The 18817-nt window shown below is 41.1% G+C and overlaps 2 protein-coding genes across 3 annotated transcripts in view; one reads left to right on the top strand and one right to left on the bottom strand.

Moving 5' to 3' along the window:
- The window catches only part of LOC113015985 (voltage-gated delayed rectifier potassium channel KCNH8-like), a 47165-nt gene extending 34070 nt beyond the window's left edge, over window positions 1-13095 (top strand). Inside the window, exons 12-15 of the mRNA XM_026158404.2 lie at window positions 3834-4108; window positions 9995-10104; window positions 10365-10411; window positions 12172-13095. Of these exons, the coding sequence (XP_026014189.2) occupies window positions 3834-4108; window positions 9995-10104; window positions 10365-10411; window positions 12172-12921 (1182 nt within the window). The 3' untranslated portion in view covers window positions 12922-13095. The remainder of the gene's footprint in view (window positions 1-3833; window positions 4109-9994; window positions 10105-10364; window positions 10412-12171) is intronic.
- A 511-nt stretch (window positions 13096-13606) lies between these two features.
- Window positions 13607-14744, bottom strand: LOC113016009 (gamma-crystallin S-like). Of its 2 annotated transcripts, none has more exons than XM_026158449.2 (3): window positions 14608-14744; window positions 14235-14531; window positions 13607-13994 (listed from the first exon to the last, which is right to left on the bottom strand). In XM_026158449.2, the coding sequence occupies exons 1-3, from the start codon at window positions 14614-14616 to the stop codon at window positions 13722-13724; spliced, it is 579 nt and encodes a 192-aa protein (XP_026014234.2). In that variant the 5' UTR covers window positions 14617-14744; the 3' UTR covers window positions 13607-13721. The 2 variants fall into 2 exon arrangements, with proteins under 2 accessions (XP_026014234.2, XP_026014235.2); XM_026158450.2 differs by having other exon boundaries at window positions 14289-14531.
- Window positions 14745-18817: the final 4073 nt, after the last annotated feature.

The raw sequence follows: 18817 nt of genomic DNA, 5'->3' as shown, positions 1-18817 counted from the left end.
CAGAGGTGACCAAGAAGATGGAAGGACAGGGTACAGGGAGAAAGCAGGAAAATTAAACACAGAACAAAAGGCAAAAGAAATGAAGGTGGCGGAAAAAATCATAAAAGTTGAGGGGGAAAAGGCAAAGGCAGGAAGTAAATCAACAAGAGGCGCAGAAGGAAACGCAAATGCCAAAATAAAACATCACTAAAAACTGAACAATTACTTAACAAAAACATCCAAAGTCATGGCAAACTCATTTTATAGTCACTCCACATAACTTATGTGCAGAACTACGGCTATGTCATTACCTGCATTAGTAAAAGCGTCACCAATTCACCTGTGACATGTGTTCCTTAACCAAGCTTATTTTGCTTCACAAAGGGCGAAAACTCATTTCCACTGATATCAATACACACCTCCTCTAATTGGCTAAAAAAAAAAAGATTAAAGTACCCCTAATCACGAACCAAATTCTAGTTATTTCAATTAGTTTTCATTGCCTTGATCAAGTGTAAAACCTGACTCATGCTAATAATACATTTTAAATGTAACAGCCACGAAAATAGTTTGTCTGTGTCTTAGATTAGTCTCAGTTGTGCAATGATCTCCTCCACCCATTTTTTTTTTTTTTTTACGCCATGCCACGGCGATGGCTTTGCACTTGAAAGGGATTAGCCATCTGGACCGGGACTGAGGAGGAACCCGCGACTTCTGCTTGAGACACAGCCAGCGGATAAAGACACGATCTAAACACGAGGATTCACATGCCAGGGCTTTACAGATGGATCTCGGCTGTAGCATGCACATGAAAAACCAGCTTACACTAGAAATAAGTCACATTTTTACTGTGAGTAAGCTTGCTAATGAGCACAGAGGCAAGAGAAACCATCAAGGGGGCAAAGACAGTCAAACATAAGGCCCAGGGGCCATAATTAGCCCTCCAAAGTCTCCAATCTGGTCCCCTGGAAAAACATAAAGAATGGCATGAATTTTAGATTTTTAACTGTATTTTAATACTTTTTTTTTACAGCGTTTCCCATTGATAAAGACCTCACCCATAACCATTCAATCTGTACCACAGTAAATAAGTAATAGATAAACAATTAGATGATAGAAGGTTGCAGGTTTTTCACTATCTACTGTAAAAATTGATGATTTTTACAGTGGGTTCACCAGTGGGCTGTAATGTTACAGTTTTACAATTTAAGGCCAAAGTCATGTAAACTGGGCCCTGTGTGGTCCACAATGTAAAATGAGTTTGACATTCATATAGTATAACAAAAAAAGACAGAAAAATATGTAAATAAAACCGAAATAATGGTTTTTTGTTGTTGTTCTTGTATAAAAACATCACTGCTGTTAGAAATCCTAACCTTGTCCCATTTTTAAGTGTAGTATAATAAAGTTAGATTTCACCTGGTATGAAATGATTGCAGCAATTTCTTACTAAATATTAGATTTTGCCATAAACATTTCACTTAACATTTATTGCTAAATTCATTCTGCCTGAAAATAACCTAGTTTCAAATTCTGAAATTTAATAATTTAGAAGATAAAATTAAATCTTTAAGCCTTACAAGATAAATGTGGTCATGTTTTCAAACAGGTTAAGCAAACACAGTTAAAATTCAACTCTGTTCCAGCTGAATTTTACTAGAAAGATGTATCAAAACAAGTTTTCAAAGCCAAGAACAGTTTTGGAAAAATATGGGCTTAATTCTGTCAACAAGAATAATTAAATTGGTGCATTGAAAAGACACCAGTTTGAGATGATTTAAGCTTTGTGAGTTGTCCAACTTTGTGCTGCCATCAGAAGATGGTACACGTGGACATGGTCAGCAACAATACTCAGACAGGTTGTGGTAAATGGTAAATGGTCTGTATTTGTATAGCGCTTTACTAGTCCCTAAGGACCCCAAAGCGCTTTACACATCCAGTCATCCACCCGTTCACACACACATTCAGACACACATTCACACATGATGTTTAAATGTAGCTCAGCTGGTACTTAAGAGGCTCAAAATGTGTCAAAAAGATATCCTCCACACCATTACAGAACCAACAGGGGGATCTATTAAAAGATATGATGGAGCTATGCTTTTGTGTTGCGTACCCAGAAATCCAGACTCGCCAGACTGGAAAATGTTTTTCCTATCTTCTGTTTTCCAGTTATGGAGATCCTTTGTGAAATGTAGTGTCAGTTTCCTGGTCTCAAATGAAAGAAGTAAAACCACTCACTGGATAGTTTCTCTCTTTTTTTAAGATTGTTCTCTGGAAAACCTAGAGATGCTTGTTTGGGCAGATTCATGCTCCAAGTCACTTAAATCACCTTTCTTCCCCATTCTAAATGCGCTGACTTGCTGTCATGTGATTGGCTGATTAGGTATTTGCATTAACAGGCAGTTTCGAATCAAGATGGATGCAGATCCAGCATGAAAGGATAAGAATGAATCTCAAGCTCACTGCACCAAACTTGTCAGCATCTTACAGTCACAAACCCACATATGGAGTTTATGTATATGCACGTGCAGCGAAAGCAGCGGTGCATCCTTAAGTGGGCGCAGCGTGGGACTAAAAATAGTGCTGTCAGATGTGTGTGGGAGGGGCAGGGTCATCCCCAGATGGATAAAAATAGAGCGATATCCAGATGGAGACGAGACGAGGAAAACATCAGGATGAAGGGGAAGCTGCAGGGGAAGAAGGAGGAAGAACCTTGCTGATATTTGCATTCACGTGCCAACACACAAAGAAATCCACACGCACAGTCATATTTCCATCACCTACTGAAGACAATTACTTTCATTCATTTCCTGGAGGCTCAAACCAGACTTCACAGTGATGTGATTGTGTCAACACATTTATGCCCTCATTGCAAACACAATGCAGACTAACATAACACAACATATTTGCACTTGCTAAAAGATGTAGAAACTCACACACACAACATGTTACTGGTCACACTCCAGCCCAGTGCTCATACATACACCGTTTTCCACACCTGCAAACCCAACACTAATAACTTCCCGGTGGCCCTTTTGTGGCACGCTGCATATCAAGACTGCACGTGCTGCTCACATACTACACACAGACCCACACACACTGAAACTCCAAACAGTCCCTTCTCCGCTTAGTTCCCTCCAGGCAAACCTCTGCTAAAATTAAACCTCTGTGATCTAAAAATACCAAGCAGGCACGTGAGCCCAAGACTGGATGAAGAAGACAACAAGCAGAGGAGAGAGGAGGGGAAGGGTGGTGTTGGTGGTGGTGACAGGGGGAAACAAAAATTGAGGACAAGGGAGAATAGAGGGGAAAGAGAAAATGGGGTTGCATGCCAGCTTTTTTAATCAGCTTTTGAACTGGAGCATGTGAGAATGCATAAATGCAAAAAGAGAAAAAGCGCAGGATATACAACCAACAACCTTTTAATACAATGCATCTACCGCCTACAACACGCTGAGTGCAGGAATTAAACTCTCTGTTTAGTTCAGTTGGTTCACCTCACACAGACTGACTGTCAGCGACTGGAGCGTTTGCTTTGAATGAGAATGCTTCTTTGCAGGTCTGCTCATAAAATGAATGGAGATGAGAGCCGATGCAGCTGTTGTGAATGGCGAGTCTTCACTCTGATCAGTGCTTTGAGTAACTCAGCAGCTCCCCCTACTGATCAGCGAGTGACATGACACCATTCCTGATTTCTCTCAAAAAGCTTTTCAGATTTTTTTGTGTTTTCACTTTAAAGACTAAAAAAGGTAGTCTGCAGGAAAAAAAGAATAATATTTCAGTATTTATTTCAGTCTTGCTGAAAATTGATGATGTTTTCTAACCTCCTATCTTAACTTCTGCCCCATCAGGGAGACTGTGAGAGTAATGGAGGAATCATGAAAAAGCTTCCTTCCATTAAGGAAGATGAGGAGGGCTCAGGGTCCGAGGGCGAACGCTCCCCTCTGCCCAAGATGTCATCCCTTGGCAGGCTGGGCCGCGGCCTGCGTTCCCCCCTCCGCTCCCCTCTTCGCTCCCCGCTTCTGCCGCCGAGGCCCTTCCGGCCAGCAAGTGATCCCGTCCGGCCCTCCAGCCTGCAGATCCCTGTTGTGAGCTTCAGCTGCCTGCAGCCGGACCTCAGCCCTCGGTAGGGAGCCATTCACGGATTTATTGACTCGGTACTTAGCATTAGATTCGCCTGGAGGAGTTCATTCACTGGTAAATAATCCTCAGTGGGAATTTGGCCTGAATTGCTTGTCACTTGTGACATTATTCATAAACACAAACCATCCACAGGCTAATTTGCATGGAGTCCCTAGAGAGGTGGCAGCAGACTCTGGGCTTGGGGAATCAATTTATTTTGGCTCAGCTGTGTGAGGGCGCAGACGAGCATAAATTGTGCCACTGTGTCAGTTTTACAAAAAACATGTAAAAGCAGGATTACAGTTGTATTTTTTAAAAAAGAAAAAAAAAGTCACCTACCTTTAATGATTGGTTTTAGTAAACTGGGCACAACCAGTAAAGCAGCTCAGACACCCACACTGTCTCTACCTTTTCTTCATCTAATGCCTTATACCCAAATGCCAGCACTGGGTCGCAGATGGAGGGTGATTCTTGGCACATGGCTTTTTAATCACGTTTCATTCAAAAAAAAAATGGCACAGTTAGATTTCTTCAATAAAGTTGAGTTCAAAGCACACAAACATATGAATTACTGTCTTGTTGGATTTTTTTTTAATGAAACTGTTAAAATTGTTTAACAACACATTTTTTTTCTAATGTTCACCAAAGTTGGTAAAAATAGTCTTAAATCCATTTTCTACTTCGTATCCATGTCTGGATTAGTCGGCAGGCTAAGCTGAGAAACCCAGACCTCCTACAGCTCTTCAGGGTGGATACAAAGGTATTGCCATGCTGGCTGACAGGCAGATCACAGACATGCTCTGGCATATCAGAAGTGTGCACCCGGTCTCCCAGTAGGACATTGTTCCATGAATTGCTATCTTACCATGGTGGAGGGGTTTGCTTGCCCATGTTGGGATAGCAACCATTCAGCCTGAGAAGTTTGGCCCTTTATTCGGGACAAATTGGTCCTATGTGAGGGTCCAGATTAAGAGAGATTCAGAAAACCCCTTAGATGCTGACAAGATCAAGGGAATAGTTCACCCTGACCAAGACATAATCACTGGAGCTTCATCCTGGAGCCAGGCCCTGGGTAGGGGCTCGAGAACGAGCTCCATTTGGTTGGGCCTTTGCTCATTCTCGAGCCCAGCCAGGCCTAGCATAAATGAGGTCTACCACTCGGAGAAAGCACCATAGGGGTTCAATGCACTTTGGCTTGAGCAGCAGTCAGGCACCCTGTCGGCCTTGCTTACCAATCTTAAAATCAAGCCTTTCAAAGGTTATCTTATAGATATTTTTTTTCAACAGTGTTTGTCCATTAAAGACAAACCACCGGTAAAGCTGCCGAACAGGAAGTGAAGTTGTAATTTAGCAACTTTTGATCGACTGAAACTTGTTAAACATGGTAAATACACTTTCAACCATTTTCAGGGAACATACAAGGGAGTGATGTACAAACACAACAAGCATTCAGTGGTTTTAAGAACAATTTCAACATTTTTTGTAAGTTTTTCCAAACGGCCAACACAGTACAAGAAGCTAAAAAGCTATTAGGCGTACCTCACATCTCAAATGATGTTCATCATTCTATAAACTTCAAAACATATTCACTAGTTTCTGTGTGTTAAACCCTTTTTGCACACATGCAGTTGTGGTCAGAAGTTTGCATGAACAGCATGATAAATTAAGGCTTTTAATGAATTCTTTGAACCTTTCTTTTTTCCTGGGTGGAATGATTGCACAGCATACATCTTTAATGACTTTAAAAACAAGAATTCGGTGCATGAGCTTGGATTTATTTGGGGTTTTCTCCAATGCAAACAGGGCCAAAAGTATGCATACAGCCTCATATATATTAATACATTCCATACTAACAATTTGGTTGAAAGTTTATTGATGGTAGGCATCAATTTTCAATACGGATAAGTTTGGGGCATTGGCAAGGCTTAATTATCCTGCTTTATCCACTTAAAATTTGATAAATCATTCACTGCAACATATCCTCCTGTGTTCCTTCAGAAAGCACACATGGTATACAGGTCAAAGAATTCACCTTTAATCATGTGAAAAAAAAGCCACATGAATTAGATCCCTATAAATTGGGGCATTTGTTAACAGATGATGGTGAATGATGGGCCAGTGAGAATGAGGAAGGAAGGTCTGCCAGTAGAAGATGTGCACCTCTCCCTGAGCCTGGTTCTGCTGGAGGTTTCTTCCTGTTAAAAGGGAGTTTTTCCTTCCAACTGTTGCCAAAATGCTTGCTCACAGGGGGTCATATGATTGTTGGGGTTTCTCTGTTGTATTATTGTAGGGTCTACCTTGCAATATTAAGCGACTTGAGGTGACTGTTGCTGTGATTTGGAACTGTATAAATAAATAAACTGAAAGTGAAAGAAGTAAAGAAAATGAGGAAGGTGGACAAACAGTGCATCTACACTTTAAGTGCCTTCACTGTTCCATGGACTGTCCACACTTTCTGTCAAGAAAATAGAAGACGACAAAAGCAGTGAAAAGTACATTATCATGTGTTAAGATGTTGGTTTCCGTCAGTCTGCTCGGGTTTTGCTTGGTTCTATGACCACCTCACATTGACAAATCTTTTTTGCCCTGACCCTCACATCCTTTGCACCTCACTGCAGAGTAGTGGAATTTTTCTCATCATAGCAGTGGAAGATTTCTGACAGAAATCCCTCAATAGAAAACCTCTTAAATTCCATGAAAGAGGCCGATAGGGATGCTTCCATAGAGGATATTCAAGGCTGGATTAGACACACCAGGGCATATTTCCCATGCTGCCTGGTGAGGGAATAAAATCCTTTGTGATGTTGATGAAATTTTGTGGTTGGATCCCGACCACAGAAAGGATGGTGGGGTACCCCAGCTGTCATTAGAGCTACACTACATACTTGCATTTGTTCATTTTCTGCATCTAAGCACTTCCTTTCAAAATGTTTCTGTCTTCATTTCATATGGGTTTCTTAAAATAAGGGGTTGAAAAATTTCCCCCCTCTCTTTTGTCAGTGACGCTACGGTGGTGTTGTATATTACTGCTTTAAAAGTCGTTTGTGTGTAGCTAAAGTGATGTTACAAATTTTAAATGTATGCAGATTCTCAAAATGCTTTCTTTCAGAAGATTTTTTTTTTTTAATATCGAAGAGGAAAAAGTCTAGTTGTCCCTCTGTGTTTTATATAAAGGCAGAGTCTCAGAGTGGTTTCAGAAATGGCTTTCATAAAGTAGAGACTTATCCAAGAACGAAATCACACAATCTCTCTATGCGTGCTCTTGTTTTTTGGAGGAATTCTCTATGTTTTGGCGTATATACTCTACCTAACATTACAGTCCAACTGAGGCGGGTTTCAATTCTTGCCTTTAATACATCCTATTACAAGCACGCAGCTCTCTTCACGGGTCTGCACTGCAGAGCAATATGACTGATGGACGTAGCAAAGAGAATAGTTCTTATATGAAACTGCTCCCAACAAAGTTCGCATATTTTATTTTGAATAAGTGGGTCATGATTTCTGAAATGAGATGCTGCTGCTGATTTTTTTTTCCCAGTCATCCTTTTTCATCCTTTCAATTCCATCTAAGCGCTGTTTAGTTTAATTATATTCAAGAGAAGGCAGACATCTCTACAGCCAATATCTTCAAAACTGGGAAACTCACCAAAATTAGATGAATAAATAACACCACATGCTTAGAGGAAGAACATGGTAATTGGATTTGGGGACTGAAGTGTCTGGTAATGCTATGGGAAGTCCCAAAGCTGAGATGTGTCATGTCCAATGTAACTTCACCAAATTACTTCAAAGGATGTTTTTTTTTTTTTTTAATCTTCACCAGAATGGGCGCTGTTAATCTTTCGACTATGTCTCACAAAAAGCTGGCAGATGGATTTGAGGTTTTTATAGAAAGGACGAAGCTGTTGAACAGGAAGTAAGATCATGTCTAAGCAACTGTCGCAAACTTGTCGAGGAGGAGGTTATGTTTTTGGTAGCATTTGAATGTCTTTCTGTTTGTAACCGTGATAGCTGGAAAGCTTTTGAATGAATTCTGATGAAACTTTGTAGGGGTGTAGAGCGGGGTCGTGTTAACAGTCCATTAAAATTGGTTCACATCTACCAAGGTCTTCAAGGTCAACTCAATGATTTATTGGTCAAAAATTGACCAATAAATCATTGAATTACTTGGAATTTAGAAACTATGATTCTTGCAAGTGTGGTGTGTGTCAACATATACAAAGTACTGTATATAGTTTAAAATATCATGTTATTTTTTAAACTCTGACCTCTTCTTCAAGGTCAAATAAGGTCAAACGTAATATGTCTTTTATCTTTAAAACTTAAAATTCTGCTGCCTTTGTTTATATTGGCAACATTTAGGAAATGACACCCCGGAGAATGAGCCACCATGGTGGTTTGCGCTCTCGGACTGCTTACATTATATCCACATAAAAAACCTTATTTTGATTCAATCCACGCTTCTGTTTTTGGTAGTTTGTGTCCAATTTCTACATAAAGTCCTAAAAAAAAAAGTAAGTTTCACCTTACACCTCATTTTGCTAAAGATCCCACAATGTAACGCTACTTTCCTCCTACCTCGTGAGATAATAGGCACGCACATTAGCGTTATGCAATACTACATCTGTCGGTGGTGACTCATTAGCGTCCAAAAACTCAAATTCCTAGCAGGAGTAAATAGCAGATGAGTGAATGAGGGAGCGCTTACAGTCACACACTCTGTGTATGATTGTGCGTGAGCAGGAGTGTAATTAGTACACAGGTGCGCAGCCTCTCTCCGTCATCTGCTCACACTGAGCACGACCTTTGACCCACTGACTGTTGACAGCTGGGCAGCCTTTCCATAAACCCTCTTTATAACGATGAGTTCTTGGAGAGGCGTGGTGAGCCTTTGACATCTCTGTGAATTTTGCGGGCTTTGTAGAAAGCAGATGGAGGTCTGGGATCTGCAGGAGTCTAGCAGATAATAGATCCGAGAGACTTTCCTCTCAGAGCTGAAGCACTCTCAGAACAGACAGCAGTGTGGAGCGAGGACGCTTTGATCATTTTTGATTGGTTGTAAGTTTCCCATAAAAGAACTCAACTACAAAACTATAGACTTTAAATCGATGGCGCTTATTACATTTATACTTATTTTTGCATGCTGCCTACGGATTTTTGGTTTGTCATCCAGGTTCCACTCACTTTGAAATTCACTGAGCAAATGCACGCACCTCAGAGGACAGGGCACAGCTCGATCTTTTCTCATGCACCACTTTCATGCATATTTTAGATCCTAATAGGAAAATAATAACAACTTTTTATTGAGCAGGTTCGTGCCTCCCAGGCTAATGAATCTTGTCGACTACTCTACTCTGAAAAGAAAGTGTTTGCTGTTAAGAATATAAAATAACTGAAAGGTTTTGGGGAGTGCCTTAATCACACTCCTGGAAACTCTAAAGGAGTTCTGTGTGATATAATAAAAGATTTTCTGGACTCAACGAATGATTTATTTTGTTGGAACTTGCTCATGTAAATTTACATTATGTATAATGTCAATTTACATAAGGAAGGAGGGATCTCGTATGTTGTCTTAAACAAGTAAAAGTCATTTCCAGTATACCTGCCTGGATGTATAACTGCAGCTTTTAATGTGTCATTTTTACCCAGTATTGCAGTTTGTTGGCAGAGTCTGCTGCCACCATGTGGTGTCTCTGTGTCATTAACCAGCAGGTTTTGATAGCTGAATTCCCACATTCAGATAAAATAGTTCCCCAAACTGCCCCCTTTTTTTCTGGAGTCTCTTATTATACTAACTGGCAATTATCTGTAAATGGTAAATCCAATTTTATTGTGTTATCTTGTTGTCTTGCGTGAAATGCACTCTCACCGCCTCCCCGTCTTCCCTCAGGTTTGTGGATGGGATCGAGACAGAAAACCAGAGCGGTTCAATTCCGAGATTTGATTTTTCTCCCAGTGCAACCCAGAGCTTTCTGCCCGGCCCGGATTCAGCCACCTCAGGTAAAGAGCAGGAAGAGCCGGTAAAAACTAATGCACAGTAATACTGAAGTTTTTTGATGGATAGAGCCTTTGTGAATATTATGTTGCTACTGAACAACATTCGTTTATATGGTGGATGTTTTTGTTATTGTGTCCAGCTCAGTGGGTATCAGACTTCTGAAGGCCACATTTTTACATCATCCTTCATACCAGCTTCCAAAGTCCTGATTCACTCAGAATTAACGCATTGTGTGTAAGTGTGTATATCTGTGTGTCCACAGGGGCCCGCGATGAAACCATGCAAACCATTACAAAGCTTAAATATGAGGTAAGGCTTGTTATAGTGTCATGAAAAACAAAACATTTTTTTCAGCAGGCTCTTAATCTGTGGTTACATCCACATTATTTTACTGGGCACTTGTGGCAGCTAATGATTTATTACACAACCATGTAGAACACGGTTGTGCAGCTGTAAGAGTTTAACTTTCTGTCTAACTTGTTGTTTCTAAGGACAGTCTCAACAAAATGCATGTAAAGTGGCTCAGTTGGTTCAGGTTCAGACTTTGCCAACACTTTAAGATATGAATCTATTAATGCTAAGAACTGCATGAAGTTAGTAATTAATATTATTATTATTATTAGTAGTAGTAGTAGTAGTATTAGTAGTAGTAGAAGTAGTAGTAGTAGTAGTTGTAGTAGTAGTAGTACATCCCCATGAAAATAATGCAATTCTTCGATAAAGTGTTCTAGGTGCACCAAATCCTAAAAATTGATGATTTAAGCCTGTTGCTAGGCAGTTGCTAGGTAACATGGTGACATTATAATATATCTTGTATAATTCAGCTTCAACAGATTTGACTGCCATTACATGAAAGTTATGTAATTCTTTCATTAGATATTAGGTGCTTAAAGGTTAAGAACAGGTCGTTGGTAGGTGGTCGACAAACAACGTGATGATGTCATAACGTGATGTAGATAAGAACCTTCAGGGGCCTAAGATGTAGCTGTTTGTCAAGAGATTTTGTTTATTACTTCAGGGCAAAAAAAATTGTCCATCAAAACTTTATTCAGTTTCTTTGTGGCTTTAACAAAGAAGCAGTTCTGTGATAATTAAAGGGATCAATCCAGTCGATGACTCCAAATGCTAGAAAGGTACATTTCATGCACTGCATGTGTGTCGTTTTTCCTTGTTATTTTTAAATACACTACATTATGTGATCAAACCACAGTCCCCTGACATGTGAATGGTCCCTGGGGCACAAGCTAGTGTACTCCTAGAGGGAGTACATCCAGCAAAAATCTGGGCCAAATCATTCCCCCACCCCCACCCCACCAAATACCTACCATAGCCCCAGGTTGAGATTGGTTTGTTTAAAAAAAAGTAAGCTAGCTCTACAACTTTACTTACTTTAAGCACCTTTGTGCGCTTCAGGGATTTCAAAATGTGAAACACGTATGAATATGGATATTTCAGTACTTGTTTTTAAGCTTGAGGCATAAGGTTTTTTCCTGTTTGCCTAATTATTTGTTTCACAATTTTAAATAAATAGACTTTGACAGTGTGGATTTGGATTTGGAGAAGAGTTTCTTTTCTCGGGCGGTGAGATGATGGAATTCATCAGCTCTTTTTATTTGTTATTTGCTTTATTATTTATGATTTGTTAGAGACATAAAGAGACTTCATCTGTATATAATTTGGTGTAACTTGTGTTGCATGATGACAGTAAAAATTAATCACTTGCTACTGGTTTTAATAAGACTCATTAGGGCAGGGAGTTAATTAGACCAAATGAAAGAACAAATGAATGAATGAATGACATCATTCTTCATAATTATTTGTGACACTGACCAATGAATATATTAAGAAACAGTTATAAGCCATTTTAGAGGAGCTTACACGTTTGGCCAGTGAGCATGAGATCCTCGGTTCCCTTCAAGGAGGAGACACAAATCCCTGCAGGGTTATCTCGACACGAGTGTCTGGGATAAAAGCTTCTTGTAATTATGTGTTACTGAGAAATGCTGTATTTATATGGGATTACCAGTAATATTATTTTTGCTTTCACATCCTTTCATCTCGTCCTCTAGATGTCTGTCCTCTCCCATCAAGTATCCATTGTGAGTCAGGAGCTGCAGGAAATGACGCGACTTCTCAGGCCTCTCTTTCACAACCCGTCCACACTGCTGACTCCCAGTGCCGTGACTCCCTCGCCCAGCGTGTCCCCACTCAGCTGCTCTCTGGCCCTACACCTCAATACCCAGCATGCACCTGTGCACTGTCCTGATGATCAAAATCCTCCGTCGTCCATGATGCATGAACCGCCCTCTCCACAGCTGAGCATGACCAAGGTGTTTCAAGGAGAGTTCGATCCACTTTCTTCTTCTCCTTCCCCCCATAGTCCTCCATTCTCTCACCAAACCAGTACCACTCCCCCGGTCTCTCACCGCTCGGCTCCCCCTTCGCTCAACAGCTCTCCCCACGAGCACACAATCGTGCCACATCCCTCCTCTTCCACCTCCATCCCTTCTCTTTCTTCATCAAGCCACCCATTATCCATCACTCCCCTTCTGGTGGATTTATCAGAGCCGCAATCACGGCTTCGGCTCCACTTCCCACTCCAATCCCATTCTGAGTCCCACCTCCAGTCAGAGACCCACTTCATGTCCCAGTCTTATCCTCATTCCCTTTCCCAGTCTGACATCCAGCCTCAGATTTCTCTCCAAACCTCCAGCATGGCGTCACGTTCCCGAGAGCCCCTCCTGGACCTGCAGAGGGTGGAGTGGGGGGAGCACACCACCCAGCTTAGCCTCGTAGATGAGGGACAGTCCTCGATGTGAGCACACAGGAAGACTGGGACACTCGACTAAGAGACAGGAGCAGCATGCCACACATCCTACTGCATGACAAAGTTTGGCATGCGGGTTACAATGTAAATATGTTGATTTTAAACTGTTGGAAACTGTTATCATGAGCACCTTCAAGAAGATCTGAGAATAAACGTTTGTTTTACAGTTTCATTTGATTTATTTACAGTCAATCATATAAAGGAAAGACTTCTAAGTGTATACTAAAAGCATGTTTTTTCTCCTTTTACTGTGCTAGCACTGGTTTCTGTTAGGATACCAGTCTGTAAAATGATTTGAAAGGTGTGCAACACACAGCAGTAATGTTAGACTGACTGAAAATGAATGCAGCTCTTACACAACTCATGCAAAATCAATGATTGGAGCTTTCTAAAGGACATGAGCATACTTTGCCAAGTTTAGCCCTGATTTAAAATAGCTTGAATTTTGCATAAACACCAAAGTGGTGCCTTATGTTTTTAATTTGGGAAAATCTGTGAACATAAAATCCGTTAAATGGTGTTACAGCACCCACAACCCCCTCAACTAGACCCCCGAGTCCCTTTTAATAACTTCTTTAATACAGCTTTAAATAATTTAGCTGTGGTCACACAGGGTAGACTTTTTTATCTCCACACTTTAAAGCACCACACTAACACACAGGGATGAAACAACTGCGCAATGCCTCATCATCCAGTTTTTATTTTAGCTATTTAGCAGCTGCATTGATGCAAATTATTAGCTAATCGAAAGCCAAAGAAAAGGTTAAAAAAATAATAATAATTGGAATTCTTTTACTCAGTCAGCCGTCTGAACGACTGCACAGTGGGGCAGACAGCGCCCCAGTCCACAGGCCTGCAGTACTCGCCTTTCTCCAGTAGGTACTGGCGGCCCTTGTAGTTGGGGTGCTCGTAGAAGACCCACCAGCCTCCCAGGACCCTGCAGGAGTGCACCTCTCTCCAGTGAAACGTCTCCAGCACAGAGGCGCAGTCCTCGCTCGCTTCAAACACCTGACCGGAGAAATCGGCTTTGCCATACAGCTGGATCTTGTAGGGGTCTCCAGGGGCCTGAGTGAAGCGGGATACAGAAGAAGATGGTAGGTAGAGGGGAGGGGGTTGGGAAAACAATGAAGCTAGGTTTGATTGATGTCACTACAAAATACGTTGTTTCTTATCATGGATTTATTCCACCGATCCAGATTTCAAGATTCATTTATGTGAAAATGAAGTGGCGTTTTTAAAATGCTATAAAATTCCCCAACGTCCCCTGAGATGTGTAGGATCTTACACAGCCACTTTCCCACTAACCACAGTGTCTTTGACCTCTTGGTACGAGGCACCTGATGTGTTGAGATGGCTTACAAAGTGAATCATCTTGCAAGAGCTGACTCTGTCATTGAGGCCGTTCCAGCTGTGGTAGTTGGGGTATTCCCCTCTCTTCAGGACGTACTGGTAACCCAAGTAGTTTGGTCTCTCATAGATGACCCAGGTCCCGCTCTCCACACGGGCCGAGTTGCAGCAACTCAGATAGGAGTGGAAGTCGGTGCAGTCGCTGTCGCATTCGTACCTGCGACCCTGGAAGTTCTTGTCCTCGTAGAAGATGATCTGGCGGGGATTGTATGTGAGTGATAACCTGGTATTAATGATTTTACATGCCAGATCTAAATGTTGTTCTACTCACCCTGCCCATCTTGGGACCGACTGTGCTTCACTGTTTAGCCTCCCTTGAAATATCTACAATAATGTAACGTGTATGTGCTCATATTGCCCTCTTTTATAGCTTCAGAGCGCTCTGAAACTCACACAATTGCTTGGTCATGAGAATGAGATCCAAAATTTGAGTCAGTGGTTCCACTGCTACTCGTGTTTTCCAGAAAGAGGCTGTGGGATTAGACCACATAAAGACCTCAGGCACTGACCAACTCTTTACAGAAAACTGTAAACATACTGCACACAGTGCAAACTACACACACGCACACAGAGTTACAAATAACACACTGATGGATGATTGCATAAATATTAAACTGCACTTAATCATAGCAACTCTAAGCTAAAGTAGAACTCCCATTAGCTGAACTGCTGAGGTGTATTGCCATCCAGTCAGTGTGATACTTCTTCCTCTTCAGTCCAAAATGCTGCACTGTCATCCAGAGCTTCAACACTTCAGTTCTGAATTTCATATTAGAAGTAAGATGATGCACTTCTTGCTGTGTAGCATAAAATCTCCCAACTTCAGCTCACGGTTCGGCCTGTAAACTTTTCACACTGGAAATCCACTGGTTAGTCTGCTCACTTAGTTGCATATTTCTGTGGATAATCTGTTTTCTTTTCATCTCAGTGCAGAGATGGCAGCAGTTCCTCATCTCTGCAGTCAGTACTCACTTTTCAGACTTAACACATACACGCTGTGCTCACATCAAAGCAGAAGCATTTACACAGGCTTTACATAGGCATGAACAAGGCTGGCTTAACAGCTGGTTTTTGGTGATATCACTCAACAAAGGTTGTTAAAGAAATTAAACCAACTAAAGCACAGTTGTTGTTTTTTTCCCCTGATTTGTGATTTTGTCATATTTTATATAGAGATTATGAAATCTATATTTATATCAAATTACACCCTTGCCCTGCGGGGGGTCTTTATCCTTCAAGGTCAGGTCCTCTACCAGAGACCTGGGAGCTTAAGGTTCTTGCACAGTAACTTTGCTTATCCTAGGACGGCGCTCTTGGATGTTGTTCCAGGGATCTGCTGGAGCCAATCGCCTAGCTCGGGAATCACTGCACTGAGCTCTCTGTTTACCACTGGGACCACTGTTACCTTCATTCTCCACATCTTCTTGAGCTCTTCTCTGAGCCCTTGGTACTTCTTCAGCTCGTGTTCCTTCTTCCTGATGTTGCTGTCATTCAGTATCGTTACGTCTCTCACTACGGCCGTCTTCTTCTGCTTGTCCACCACTACTATGTCCATTGGAAAGCCATCACCAGAACCTCGGGACTTCCAGGCCATATTCGGCATAGATGTTTCTGTATACTATGTCAGCCACTTGGTTATGGCGTTCCGTGTATGCCCTTCCTGTTAGCACCCTGCTGTTATGTGCTGGATTGGCTCAGAGGCAACTTTACACAGCCTGCACCTGGGGTCTTGCCTGGTGTGATAGACCCCAGCCTCTATGGATCTTGTGCTCAGAGCTTGTTCTTGTGCTGCCATGATTAGTGCCTCTGTGCTGTCTTTCAGTCCAGCTTTGTCCAGCCACTGGTAGGATTTCTGGATGCCATCCATTTCTTTTATCTGCCTGTGGTGCGTGCAGAAACCTGCCTTTCCATGATGGGTCTTCTCCTTGTTCCTCTTCTTACTTGTGTTTGTGGTTTTTGGGAATCAAAACAAGCAATGTAAATTTATTTGTTTAAATTCATGATAGCTCAGTAATAGTTACATAGGCCATTTAAAAACATTTGAAATGAGTTCTTTATTCTTGTGCTCTGTACAGGTGACACAATTTAATTTATCTATATTTCTGTCAAAGCCACAGTGAACCACGGAAGACAGACAAAGGAACTACAGGTGGCTTTGGTAGACATTTCCTGTACATGTATGTATTGATTGATTGAGTCATTATTTTTATTATATACAGTATATTCCATCTGTTTAATTTTGTTTAACACACATTTTCTTATTGTATTTTTATTTCAATTAGGTAAAAAAAACAAACATCTTCTTTTAGTTTTGTATTTAGTTTTATTACCTGATAATTACCTAAAGCTTAAGCTCTGGACTAGTGTACACACCCTCAGTAGCAAACATATAATTTCCCCCTTGGCACCACAGTGAGGCAGCATTTGCACAGAAAAGCACAAGCTTATGACAGGTCCAGTATATGTACAGTCTCTCATTTTTTTTAGAGCAGTGCTCCTGCGCCAGTGACAAGTGTCACCAAACAGACGGACAGTACATGTCTTTATTTTAATAACTGATTTTGAATGTTAATATTAAACATTTCCAATTGGCTTTGTTTCATTTTCTTTTTATCATATTAGATATTAAGTTATAGAAATATCTTTATCTTGTGGGCCTGTGAGTAAAACGTAGCCTCTGTGAGTTACATATGAAAAGTTTTGCATCTCTTTCAAGATTAATCCATTTAATAGAGAAGCCAAAGAGTGACTATTGATTATTATTGACGATTATAATTTGTATGTGACTGATCTGACAAGTGTCTTCTTAAAATGCGCAAAGCAAAAAAAAAAAAAAAAAAGAGAGAAAAAAAGAGACTTGATTCTTATTTGTGATGTAATGGTTTGTTCTGCAGTAACTTTGAGGCGTTCAGTCGGCCGCACTGAAACTTTGTTCTGCTTTAAAACAGATTGCAGACATCTCACTTTATGCCATATAAGTCAATCAAGAACACACCGCGTGGTCTTTTAAGCACGTTAAAGCACGTGTAACATCAATATTTGCCATTACAGGTTATGAGAGCCGGCTTGTTCCCGCTGGAGCCTTCTGAAAGCACCCTTTAACTGCTGCACATACCTACACACACACACACACGCACACACGCACACACACACACACACCTTATGCTCATGGTGAGTGACCTGTGGTGAGCTGTCAAAGATACTTAAGATGATGTAGGACAGACAAGTGTTGTCAGTGCGGGCACATGCACACACATATACACATACATATACACACACACACACATATACACACACACAGCACACAGGGAGAGAGAGAGAGCAAAACCACAGAGGAGGTGCGACAGGAAGGCAGACGGGCTGAGTGGTAATGATAGGTGACTATTCTTCCATCTAGAATAAATCAAGACATGCTGACCACACTGTTGGGAAAACCCAGGCCTGCTATTTGGACGCACACACAAACAAACATATAACCGGTGGATGGACGGTGTATATATGTGAAATAAATAATGGGGAAAGTCCAGGGTTTTATTGCTTTCCTTAAAAGCAAGGGAGATAATATTCCCCATTTATCATCTTGTAAAGACAATGGAAACACAATAAGCTATAATCCAATAGCATTAACATGTTACACACAGAGTACAGCAAGCTCCCCGTGAAGCTGTCCCGGGTTTTTATAATCAGGGACCACAAACTCAAGAAAACGACTTGTTTTTACACTGTGAGAAAAACACAGGAAGACGGCTGGACACCAGTATTCTCCGCTGAATTTTGAATTGTCCGCTTCATAAAAAGGCCTAGCTTTCCATCAGTTTAGTGCATCATGTGACCATTTCTTTAAAGCTTCGCTGAAGCATTTTGCTCGTCTATCTAACACCAAAGCATGGAAAACTCTGTGTAGTATAGAAGAACAGAATTGTGGGTTAAAGAGACATAAAGACAAAGACAGGACTTTTAAGCCTATCATATATGAAGGAATCATCTCTGTGTCTTTCATTTATAGATCTCTATCTCCATCGCATCTACTTCTATTTATGAGCTGCACGATTTCTGACATTGCTTCCAAGATGAACTTCTGACATTAATCACCTTTTTCTGCCATCATCCTGTTTCCACTTTTTCCTCCCCGTCCTCCTGTTCTCTGCTATCGCCACATCTGGATTATGAATTAATGACTAACATGATCACATTATTCATTTTAGTTTGCAGCTTTCGAGAACAAAGAAGTGGCTTATTTTACCTGCACAGCTTTGTCCATTTCTTTGCACTTGTATTTGCTTTACATTAATTGAGGCTAAAACTGTGATCTGGGGGCAGTAATAAATGTGACTACTGTATTTTCTTTCTGATTTAATGTCATTCTGTCTCTGAGTTTCCCTCCCAGACCTTCCTCCCTCCCCTTTCTTTCCCTCCCTGCCTCCTGCACTCTCCCCTCTCTCTCACTCTCTTTGCATGTGTCATTTTACTGCTCTTTACTC

The sequence above is a fragment of the Astatotilapia calliptera genome, chromosome 23 (genome assembly GCF_964374335.1).
Source record: "Astatotilapia calliptera chromosome 23, fAstCal68.1, whole genome shotgun sequence".
NCBI lineage: Eukaryota > Metazoa > Chordata > Actinopteri > Cichliformes > Cichlidae > Astatotilapia > Astatotilapia calliptera.
Note: the sequence above shows the minus strand (reverse complement) of the source record. Positions and strands in the feature narration are given on the sequence as shown.